The sequence below is a fragment of the Uloborus diversus genome, chromosome 5 (assembly GCF_026930045.1).
Source record: "Uloborus diversus isolate 005 chromosome 5, Udiv.v.3.1, whole genome shotgun sequence".
NCBI lineage: Eukaryota > Metazoa > Arthropoda > Arachnida > Araneae > Uloboridae > Uloborus > Uloborus diversus.
The window spans coordinates 22,807,798-22,820,405 of record NC_072735.1 but is presented as its reverse complement, the minus strand read 5'-3'; the positions used below and the strand labels follow the sequence as shown (position 1 = coordinate 22,820,405).

At 32.0% G+C, this 12,608-nt stretch overlaps 1 protein-coding gene across 2 annotated transcripts in view; it reads right to left on the bottom strand.

Annotated features, from left to right (window-relative positions):
- The window catches only part of LOC129222849 (alpha-aminoadipic semialdehyde synthase, mitochondrial-like), an 80,884-nt gene that overhangs the window by 38,016 nt on the left and 30,260 nt on the right, over nucleotides 1-12,608 (bottom strand). For both annotated transcript variants that reach the window (XM_054857401.1, XM_054857402.1), the window contains exons 6-9: nucleotides 4,912-5,058; nucleotides 4,187-4,265; nucleotides 1,117-1,244; nucleotides 660-934 (exon numbers count right to left, since the gene is read on the bottom strand). In XM_054857401.1, coding sequence (XP_054713376.1) covers nucleotides 660-934; nucleotides 1,117-1,244; nucleotides 4,187-4,265; nucleotides 4,912-5,058 — 629 coding nt within the window. The remainder of the gene's footprint in view (nucleotides 1-659; nucleotides 935-1,116; nucleotides 1,245-4,186; nucleotides 4,266-4,911; nucleotides 5,059-12,608) is intronic.

Sequence of the window (12,608 nt, the reverse complement as noted above, 5' to 3'; positions counted from 1 at the left end):
CAATGATACTAAACAAATTTTATAGATAATGCAGAAAATAGTAATACGGAATAAATAATTTTACACAGAACATTAAGATGATATAATATCAAATTTAAAAACACGCTTCTTTATTATTAGCTGTACCTTTTCCTCGGTCGGCATGTCTTTTTGAAGTAAAACATGCTTGCGGCAATTATCACGACCACCACGTTCAACTGAAAAAATCGCTATGGCAAACACAACATTTTTTATACGCAGAGACTGTCAGCACACGTGTAGAAGTTTGATTTTCTGAACTCACAAGTTTTGTTTTCATACAGTTGGTTTTTTTTTTTTTTAAATCGTTCTTGGGATTAAAAATGAAAAAAACAGAAAATCGTAATTGTTTGACCCGCTTTCGTTGTGTTGTAGTTTAAAGCTGTAATTCGTAGAAACTACAATTTTTTCGTGGCAGTTGGCAGCTCTGCATTACTTTACAGCTTTCGTAAAGCATTTTTCACCCCTAAAGAATTTTTACTTCTGTTAACTTTCCAAACAATTTATAACTAGCCACACAATAATGTTTGATAGTTTTTCCTCAGCAACTGAATCATTGTAATGAAAATTAGCAAAGAAATACAAGATCAGTAACACACATTCAAAGGAATATCAAAACAGCAAAATTCAGCCACTATTACCTTTCACTATTTCTGTGCTGGTCAGCATCATAAAGACAAAATGGTGTATCAATAGTAGTGCACTCAGTCATAAATTCAATAGAGCCCCCAGGATCTGCACTAATATCACATATGGCAAGAAGTCGATGGGGTAAAGATGGTGATCCATCACTAGATGGTAACCAAGGTGTATAGCTTGGTCTCAACAGATGCTTTGCATCAGGAATTGTCATTAATCTTGGGGAATTTACTGCCCAATATATACCATTTATTATCACAGAAGCATAGGGAGCAATCTGAAACAAAACAAAAAACGATTAAAAAAAATAATGGATTTGTTTCTGTTAAATTAATTAATGTATCAAGTAATGTAATCAAGGATTGCAGCTTCATAGCTATCACCTTTTGTATATGTCCTTGCAATAAGTAAATGAGCAAATTTTAATAAAACATTTTGAAATAACGGCCCCTTACATACCGTTTTTGCAAAGTTTGAGTAATAGCGTTCAGGATACAATTCATATTCTTCAGCATCAAATCCTCCTCCATCGATCCTTCGAAAGTGATCGTCTCTGCTCACAACGGCACCATACACTTTATTCATGGCTGACACAAAAAGAAAAGATTAATAAAAATATGCTGCAGTAAAATTCATTTCAATGTTGGTGCAATGTAAAAATAATCTGCAAGTAATTTACTGGATAGGCAACAATTGGGTATTATGGAGCACGCTTAAGAATGCCCTGGCTATACTGTGATAGAAAATTGTAAGACTTAGCTGCATTCTTGGCACAAAATACTCGAGGAAGACACATTGTATCATATCAGATGATTTGGTTAAGCATATTTGTTTCAGTAAAACACAAAGCCTCCTTCAAAAGCAGAAACTATAATTAACTTTCATTTACACAGGACGGATGACAACTGTTGCTTTAAAAATAAATGCCTGCAATAATTTTCCGCGGTTGAACAAAATGTACAGGAGGGGATCGGGATTTCTGGGTTCTGCGATTAAGTTCCAAAATTACAAGTAATTTTATAATCATGACTAGAACTGCAAGTTTGTAGCAGAAAAAAAAACCCAAATTGGTGTTAGATTTGGGGAAATTTTTTAAAATAGGGAAGTATTCGATTTTCTAATTTTATTTTTATATGATAGAGTAACATACATGAACATCATCTGCGAAAAAAATTTTACGATACGACTAATACTTTTTTTTTAAATAATTTTTTTAAGTTCACGCGCGAGTGACATCATTTGCTTGTTAATGAAATCAGTCCTTTGACTGACGTCACTGCCGCGCTGCAAGGTGGTGGGGTTGGCTAGGACAAAGAAGTGCTTGGCGATCTTTGGGGGAAGGTGCGGGAAAACAAGAGCCTTCTAACAGCAGCGCGCATAAAAGGCTAGTGAAAATCCTTTGCTGTCTGTAGGGTTTAATGCATTTTGCGATTGTTTTTAATTTGATTTTCTTCGTCATGGCTAGTAGAATCAATTACAAGTATTGCTTCATTCCTGGATGCGTATCTACATCTAAAAAAACTCCTCACAAGCGATTTGTTATTATTCCGTCCCAGCAGGATCTTCGAAAGAAGTGTTTTCAAGTGTGTTTATTAATTAAAATTTGAAAATGAAAATTTGCACTGCATTTTAATTAAAAACTATGTCAAGTGAGAAATACAGTTTGAATATATGTTGACAACTGTTCATAAATAAATGTTTAATAAGCATATGAGATATTTTTTTAAAAAATGCAAGTAAACAAAGGAATTTAAACCCTGCACAATAAACTTAAATAGAAAGTAATAGATGCATTACTATTAGCATTTTAATAACAATGCAAAAACTATTAATACTTTCTTTTTAACATTCAAACTATCTTCAAATTTTAACTATTACAAATTGATAATTTAAAAATACATTTTCAGTTATTTTATGAAATGAACACCATTTTCAAATTTATTATTTTTATCAAAAGAGCAAAAAAAAATATTTTTAATTTTTTTGCTAAGTTGCACAAAAACTCAAGGTTAATAAACATGTATTAATGGATTTAAAACAATTTTCCACAAAAAAAAAGATCAACTTTTATCGCCAACAAAGCGAAAAATTTTCATGCAAAAACTGCTCTAAAACTTTGTACTGGAATCACTTGCAGTAGGGTTGTTACAAAATGCGCGCCTCATTAAAAGCGGTCAAGTAAGAACTGGAATAGCGCTCTTACATTGTAATTTATATGTTCAGATAAAAAAACCATCGACACACAAATGGAAATGCACAATCTTGATAAGGGAAAATAATGCGAATAATATGAACTGCAAACATAGACGGATATGTACGTACAATTTTAAAGAATAACAATGGTGAAACTTTGTTGTTTCACTCCCCGTACTTCTAAGGACATTAAATCTCTCGTCCTTTCGAAAAAAGTCAAACACCATGAATGACTTTACTTGAGGAAGGTTATTGGATTGACCTTTCGTGAATCCTAGCTCTTTGATGGAAAAAATGCTGGTTAAAGGCTTTAAAAAGGCTGAAAAAGACTGTGCTATTCACCTCCTGGTAGGCGCAACACAGCATGGAAATGGAGCTCTGTTCGGAACAGGGAAATGACGTCAGCTGCTGACGTTTTAGGCCACACCTCTTTTTTGCGCATCGCTCTTTAAAAAATTCATAAAAAATCAATCGTTGGTTTTAAAAATCTGGCCATGGTGAATTTTTGTGTTTTGTAAGCCTGTCAACAATGTGCAATAGTTAAAATTGGAATATTTGATAGGTTGATACTTCCCTATTGTCTTGGGAACAGAAAGGCAATAAAATATATGATATCTGCAATGAAAGTCAAAATAACAAAAGGTGTCATAGAACTGGAAAATTTTATATGCTTTGATTTTATGAAGTTTAAAGGCTTTAATTTAAACATACAGAATTTTAGCACATAATAATGTAATTAGTTTATCAATTTTTATTCACATTTTGTCAGTGATCGTTTAACACATCTTTATGCTTCACAAACAATCATTCAGCATCTTTGCAATTTCTTGAATTGACACACACTGAATTGACATTCTTCAGCATGTAACTCATTCTTTTAGCTTTGTAAGCATTAAGTTCACTTTCGCTATTCCATTTTTCTTTACTTTCAAATATTGGGACACTCTTAAAAATAGATGAATTACCAACATCGTTTAAAACATTTAAATGTTTGTTTTGACCATGATCAAAAATCTTGCATGCATTTAAAAAGCTTGAGGCTGCCTGCCAAAAATTGGAGACAGGAAAAAACATCCCTGACAAATTGTCCCTGGAAATGAAGTCCCTGGGACAAAGCATGGCAGTATAAGAGTCCTGAATGATACTATCTGGTTGTACAAATAAACACATGCTCCAAACAAGCCAAGTTTTAAGGTTATTTTCCTATAAAATATTATTACAAGCCTTAGCAAACATATAATTTTTATGAACTTGGGAAAAGTTAATTTACCACTTTCCCCAATTAAGTAGGTTAGAAAGATAAATCCCAAATGCCAAATTGCATATCATAACTTACATCCATGCTCAGCAACTTGCGGAAGATCAGTTGGGTTCACATATTCATAAGGAAGTTCTTGAAAGACTTCTTGAGCTCCCTAAGAAAGAATAAATTGCTTAAAAGAATGAACGTTAGTGAAAATATATGGTACTTTTAATGTTTTTGGCATAGATGACAGTAAAAAACACCATTACTTAAGGAAAGAAAAAATCTAAACAAGTAACATCTGAATTAATGCTGGAGCAATGAGAATTTTATTTGTCGATTCACAGTTCATATTAACTTTGTTCAAAAAGTTCATATATCTACAAAATTATTCAAAATTCTATGTTGTACAATATGAATCATATAAACACAACCAAAATAAACACACTGTCTAAAAATTACAGCAAGCTGTAACCCTTTGCCAATTTGCATTATTTATCTAGATGCAACAAAACAGTAAATAAAATGCTAATCATTATTATAGTTATAAATTTTTATTAACTAAAAAAAAAGTTTTTGGTTCGATATAACATTTAGTACTCTTGTATTTGCTTTGCTGCAGTACAATAGCTCTTTGGGTATGGTTCACAATGAGCCCAACACTAAATATTCAGATTAAGACTCATTACCAAGTCTTTTTTTTTCCTTAAACCATTTGCTTTAATTACATATATAGCTTTAGAGTATTCTAATGAAAAAATAAACTATTTTCAACACTCAAAATAAAACTAGTAATTTATAAATAAACAGTGTCATACTTGTGAGACATTTCCAGATCCCGTAAACACAAACGTCAATGGCCCTATAGATCGTGGCATCATTCCCAAAGCTATTTCATATCCAGCATCTCGAACTGTTTGCCTAGCCATTCCACTAGTACGATAATTGTGGGCAGGACCAACATGCTAAAAAGTGGACATAAGAGTATAATTCAAAAAGCTATCAACTTACATGCATTTTCCTTGAATTTCAAGAATACTTTTTAAGAACACAAGAATATGGGTGAATCTACTCAAGTGGGGAACTTTGCATTTAATTATGATATTTGTTCCATTTTTTAAAGAAACTTTCTTATAAATACTTCCTATACTACTTCAGCATTTTAAATCAAACTTAACTTTGCCGATTAAAAAAAAAACTAGGTCCATCCATTTGGTAAAATGTCATTTCTATGCTCTATTGCACAGCAGTTCTTGTTTAAAATAATCCTCATATTTAAAAAATAAATCTAGGCATAGACTGAATTAAGATTTCAGTTCTATTTCCTAACAATTAAACAGATTTAAAAACATTTTCATAAAAGAATATCACAGCACATAAAAGAATCACAGAAAACATCTCAAAAAAATGAGAGGAAACGTCCCTAGGACTATTAGCCATTTAAAAGACTGATTGAGCACCCACCCCCACCTCACCCTCCTTAATAAGGTTCAAAAATGGCAACATTAATAGAAAATAAGTATTTTAGTTTTTTTTAGCACATTAACCCATTCCATGATCAGCCTGAAAACCTTTAAGGCGAATGTTGCAGATAACAAAGAGAGTTGCTTTTTGCTACCATTGTAATAGTACTTTTCTCCCTATTTTGCTATCGAGCTTTTAATGTTGTTTTTGCTGTTAAGCTTGCATTCGAAAATCGCTTCGCTTTATTAGTTTTTAGGTACTGGATTCAGTAGTTGGAAAAACTACATTTTTTTTGTAGCGAACTACAACTACAACTACTTTAGCACAAATGTAGTTAACTACAACTACTTTTTTCAAAATGTAGCAACTACAAACTACTTTTGAAATGTAGTCGCTACTTCCCTACTTTTTAAAAAAAAAAAATAAATAAATAACATACACATACACACCGTTTGAGATTGAATGAAAAAATTAAAAAATTGTTCAGATTGATATATTGGCTCATTTGAACATGGAATATTGCTATAAATTATTTATTCTTTCTTTCCTTTAAACGATTCGATTGAAACGATTCGGCAATCCAAACATTTTTTACCATTTGCACGAATATTTCCTGCAAGAAAGAATTTAAAAGTGGAAGGAATTCAACCTTCAAATTTTTAATCCTTTCCTGACAGTAAATAGTATTTCATTCAAGAAGTGCAACTCGGCTACTTGAAACTGAGATAAATCCAGTCGTAATTTGATTTAAATTTTACATAGACTAGACATACAGATACATAAAATTGATTTAGATGGTGAAATGCATTTTTTAAACAAAAGAGAAAAACTTAAATTTTCATTATATGAGTTAATTTTAAAGGAACTTATATTTCATAGAAATTGATTGCTTTTGAGCTTTAAGCTAGGGTTCCGGACCTGGACACCATCTCTTTTCTTACGCCCCTGATAAAATGAAATAAAAGCATTTTTCTATTTTACCAAACAACCTCAAAAACTCACAACATTTAATAATTGACTTTTAATTTGTTAATGTATCAACACTCAATCAGTAAAAAAGACAAAATAAAGAAATGAGAAAAATATCCCAAATGGTACTACTAATTATCCAAAACATGACTAAAAATACTTACTTTACTTCAATGTGCAATTTTTAACAACAGTGCACTCGGGCTACAAGGCAATTCGACTAACGCGAAATGTCTATAGAGCGAGTTTTACTCGAGAAAGGAATTTTGCAGCTGAAGCGAATTCCTTACCCGCTACACGAAAATTTTCAGAGCGGAAGCGCTTATATCACATTCCTTCTTGGGTACTAAATATTAGTTCGACTGCACATGCAAATGGCATTGATACCGAAAGCTTTTTGCTTAACGGGCAAAGTTTGCATGAAACGGAAAAAAAATCGTTTCTTTCTTTCTAAGCCATGCTCTATTGAAGGCGAGTATTGGGAAAACGTGAAAGTTTCTATGCTAAACAAACTAATGGCGTCAAACAGATAGAACATATGGCGTCAAAATTATATGTCAGAGATCAGCTCGTACAAATCTGATTGGTGCAAGTTTTACTCGCGTAAGACTTGCACCAGTCAGATTCATTTGAAAATGCGTTTTTTTTTCTTTTTTTGAAACTTTATTCAAAAGTAGTTTCCAGAAATCGCTACAAACTACTTTTTTTTGTAGCGAACTACTCGCTACTCTACTTTTTTTAAAAAGTAGTGCGCTACACTACAAACTACTAAAAAATGTAGCTACTACAGTAGCGTCGCTACTTGTAGCGCGCTACTTCCAACCACTGACTGGATTGAATAGCGCAATAAAATGAATAGCGCTGAAATATTCATTAAATTTACACAGTGCATAACAGGAAAATAATAAACAATAGATGATAGGAAATAAAGCAATAATTTTTATAACATTAATTATTTTCTTGTTTATTCTTCTTTTTGCTCCTATCTTAGTATATCATTTTCTTTTTGTAAACCTACAAAATCAAAACTTTTAAATGTAACATGAGTTATTTTTCAAATGACCTCAACAAAACATTCTTCAAACAATTGACTGATATATTCAACCTGTAAGCAAGGGAATGGAATGGACAAAAACGTTTTAGTGTGTGAATGATTTTCTAAGAGGACAAAAAGTACTTTTCAGTGCCTTTTGTTACATTGTGACATTTCAAAACGATCAATAAACACAGAAACATCCCTTTGCTGGTTGGTTCTTTTATTGTAACTCCTATGACTTTAAATCCCTTCTAAGTGCTCAGATATCAGTTGCTCAAGCATGGGAAGTATTTTTTAAAAAAAATGATTACAAAAGATCAAAACTTGCGGCTAATCCTCTATTTCCCTAAAGAATATTTCTGTACATGTAACTAAAAAACCCCAGCTGAGAGAGGAATCCATTCGATAAGGAGCGCTTTTTGCAAACATCTGAGCAAGTTAGTTCCATTCAAAGAGTGGTATGAAAGAGATGGTGTCTTGTGATCAACTCTTCAACATCATTTTCTTACAACAAAACAGTTTAAATCAGAAAGGAATTTCAAAGCAAGCTTTACTATTGCTATATTTCAGAACATGTGATATACACTTGTTCTGATCACATATATTACCCTTAGTTATAAAATTATTTCCCTACAGTAAATGTAAGGAAATAATTTTATAACTGTAAGAGATTTACAATTGTTCAAATGCCAGAATGCAGAGAAACAAAGCTTCCACTGAAAGATAAAAATACTTTGCCTGATTATTTAAAGCATTATAACTGTACCATCTAAGTATATCTAAAATAAAATAAATTCAGGGGTCTGGCCAGAGGATATTTGGGTCCGTTAACGGACCCTTCACAAAAATCCCTTCAACCAAAACGGACCTTTCACAAAATCCCGATCAAACAAAACGAACCCTTCACAAAATTCTGATAAACAAGATCGGATCTGTCACAAATTGTTTATTGAAAGAGCAAATCTGAAAGCAAAATAACGCATATTTCTGTGTATTAAACCGATAATTTTTGGAACCTTTTTTTAAGTCAAATTAGAGGGATCAGCTTATACAAAATTGGCTAATTTTGAAGAAAAAAATCGGCACTCTTGCGATGCTCCTGCAAGCGATAAATAATTGCTACTGCGAAATAAATATAATGGTTGTTTTATCACAGCTAATTAGCAGCGGTGCTGTTGTAAACTTTTCTGAAAAGGCATTGGTAAGCACTTTTCTCCGCTCATGATTTAATAAACAATAATAATATATATCTGCAAAATGAACTTAGAACTGCAAAGGGATACTAAGGGTGAGGAAAAAATATGATCGCTTCAGATAGGGTTACCAACTTCAAAACTTTCACCACTTAGCGTCTGGCGTTGAACCTTTATAATGACTTGATTAGAAAATATTCTCATCATTTTGTCGGCTTGTCAATATTTGCATTTTTACGGTGCGATGCGAAGCGATGTTTAATTGTTATTTTGGGAGAAAATTATATGGGTTTTGATTTTTCGATGCTAATAAGGATGATTAACTTGAAATAAACTCTTTTAATTACCGTTTTTTTATTTCTTTAGATGTCTACATTTTGAAAAATGCAATCTTTTAACATCTGATATGAGAATCATATTTTGTTCTTTTTTCAAGCTAACTTCGCTTTATTAGGATTCAAATAAATGAAAAGTCTCTTTATTTCAGTTAGAACTCTCATTTCAAGTTTTTAAAGCAAAATTCCATTTTCTGTTATGAGTCAAAAATTAAAATGCTGAATAGATGGTTTATTTTATTTTATTATTATTATTTTTTTTTTGGGGGGGGGGGTCAACTGTGTTCACAGATATTGATGATATATCATAGGACTCTAAAATGCAATTTTAAAATAATTTTATCAAAAATATTTCTTTTACAAGCCGTTTTTATACTTTTGATGCCTTCACTTTGAGAACTGCGATCTCTTTGCATCCGCTATGGGAATCCGATTTTTCGAATTTTTGATGATTATTACGCTTTTTTAAGAGGTAAACAAATGAAATGTCTTTTTATTTTTGTTAAAATCACGGAATTTATAAGTTTTAAACGAAATTCTATGCTTTTTAAGAGTGTCTTGGGTCAAAAAGTTGAATGCTGAACCCTATTCTGAATTTTGTTTTATTTATTTATATTTTTGTTACAATTATTTTAAATACTGTACAGAAATATATCTAGTATAATTTAACATAATTCAGAATGGTAGATAAATATTGATACTTGAAAGAACGATGCCCCTCCCCCCCGCCCCCGCCAAATATCAGAAAAAAAATCCAGAATGATTTTCTCATCATAGAAGAGGAAAACACTCAACTTAAAGTTTAATTGATGCAGTTTGTGCCATCTCTAAATTATAAAATTTCGTTTTAACAAAAAAAAAAAAATTTTTTTTTTGCGAAATTCTTTGATTTTTCACAAAATTAATTCAATTTTCACAAAATTATTTGATTTTTCACAAAAAACGGACCCTGTGAAAAATCCTGGACAGACCCCTGAAATTACAACCCACAGTTTCTTGAAATACTATAAGTTATGTCCCTTTTGACTGTGGAAAAGAGCTTGAGTATCACTCTCATAAAAGCACCAGAGCCCAACAGATAAGTGCAATAACAGGGTTCTGCCCCTGGAAGGATAGCCGACATATTCAGCTAAAGCAAAAACTGCTAGAAACACCGTGATGATACAGGATCGTCAAAGTCAGTTAGGAATCATTTTCTTGCGACGAGCCTGAATCAGCAATGGCAGTTTTAACACAGACTGCATGGCCGATCCTGTATTGGCCGGGGCAGGGAATGGGTTAAAGTTGCATTTTCATAATCTGAATTTATTTATTTTTATTATTATTATTATTTATGATTAGTTCAACTTATTTTTGAGTGGAGAGTCCTTAATCCTTTATTGTTCCTCGGGGAATTAGTGAAAAAAAGAAAAAGGCATCTATCCTTTTTAACCCTTTATACGCTGCTCTATGTTCCAAGTGTAGAATATTGAATTTCTTCATAAAAATAGAACTCTTAAGCATCCCTTTAAACAATGCAAGAAGAAATTTCTGAAGAAAAATTTTTCATCTAATATTTTGGGCATGTTCCCGTTTGGAAACATTGGTGTATTACGTCAAGTTTTTCCACTAAGGCTTTTAATTCATTATGCTTCATGCTCGCTACAGCTTCAGTTTTGTATTTATGCAGAAACGCTTGATAAACGTGATACTATTTGTCACATTCATTTCAATTTCAAATGTTAAATATTTAAATATATATAAAAATAGAAAAAAAAAATCCGTACGCATTTATAAACAAATTAATTCAAAATTTGATACTGATTACATGAAATCCAAGAGTCAGTCATGTTTTTCTCTGTGCCTAATTTTTTTTTAAGCTACAGAGTCAGAGTCCGGCTAATTTTCATGTACAGGAGTCGGAGTCGACTGTCTAAAGTTCTAGGAGTCGGAGTCGGGAATTGGTCAACAAGAGCTATTTCCAGCAAAATATGTTTGAAGTATATAGACCTTTTAGTTCGAGATCTATATTAACTTTTTGTTTCCCCATAGGTGCTAATGGTAAGGAATTTTGAACTGTTCAAACCTGAACAGAAAATTGTTCAAATCAAAGAGATATTTTCTATACACAGTTCTTCTTCAGTAGCTTTTTTCTACAAAATTCGCTTGAAACAAATTCGCCTTTTAGTTCTGGATTTATATTTACCTTGAATTTCCCAGCAGGCACTAATGCTACCTTTTGTTGAACTGTTCAAAATTGAACGAAAAATTGTGCAAATTAAGAAATGAAATGTGGTAATAAATAGTCCTTTCAGAGATCTTTCAAAAAACAGCAACAAAAAAAATCGTTTGAGTCGGACTATTCACGTAAAATTTCTTGGGGGGAGGGGGGGGCAGACCGACGGATGCATTTTCCGCATCTCAATACCCTATTTTTCAATTTTTAATTTTTCAACATTTCTTTCATTATTTTATGTATTTTTGACATTTTTTAGTGAATTTTTTAAGGTGCATTAAACTTTCTTCCAAGCTTGTTTCTTCTTTGTCTGACTTTTACTGGGAAAGTAGGCCAAAAAGTAAAATTATTGATTGGAGGCCAAATATCTGGAAAGTCTCATGTAACCAGTGATGGGAATTTATTGCTAACAGATTGTAGCCTAGTGGGGTGTTAGAGAAGAGCTGTAAACATCTTCATTTCAATGTACAGAGCGAGTTTTCGACATTACTTCCACCTTGAAATTTGGGATGAAAGGGAGGGGAAGGGCGGAAAGGGGAACAGTGAAAGGTCGAAATGTCGCCAAACTACTTTTAAATGCGTCAATAGACATTGTTCTCAATTCTGAGGCTTTCACTAAGTGCATAATAGAACTTACGCTGCAGCGTTAATTGCCCAGTTTTGTATACTGGATTACGCCAATGTTCCCGATCAGGAACAACAAAGTTTGTTTCTTATAGAATCTACATTTTTGTTAGAAATTATTATCTGTCACATTTGGTCATCAAAGGGACCCCTATTTATTATTACTCTAGAATATCAAAACAGTTAAGTATTTTTTTTTTAAATACAAAATTTTTTATCTGTCTCCATAAAAATTGGTAAAAAAGCACATTTTTGCAAATTTTTGTAGAAAACAGTAATTGCAAATAAGAACTAGTCTTTCTTTCAAAAATTCAGGTCTATTTTTGGCAATAAATAGGAAAAAAAATTGTCCCCACAAGCAAAACTTATTTTTTTGCGAGTTTTTAAAGCTGATGTTTCCGTTTAGGAACATTGGCGCTTAAAAGGTTAAAGCACAAATAGTAAGAATAAATCACAACAGAATATTTTGACAATGGAAAAAGAACAGAAATTTTAGGACAATTAATATTTTAGTTCAGGCCATTTGACAGATTTTTAGGATAGTAGGAACAAGTATGAGCCCTGGTAATATAAAACACATATTTGTTTTTGCATTCACATAATAACCTCTAACATTTTATTGCAACATACTAAATTAAAATTTGGAGGGATGCATGCTAAAATATCTTTAAACTACTTG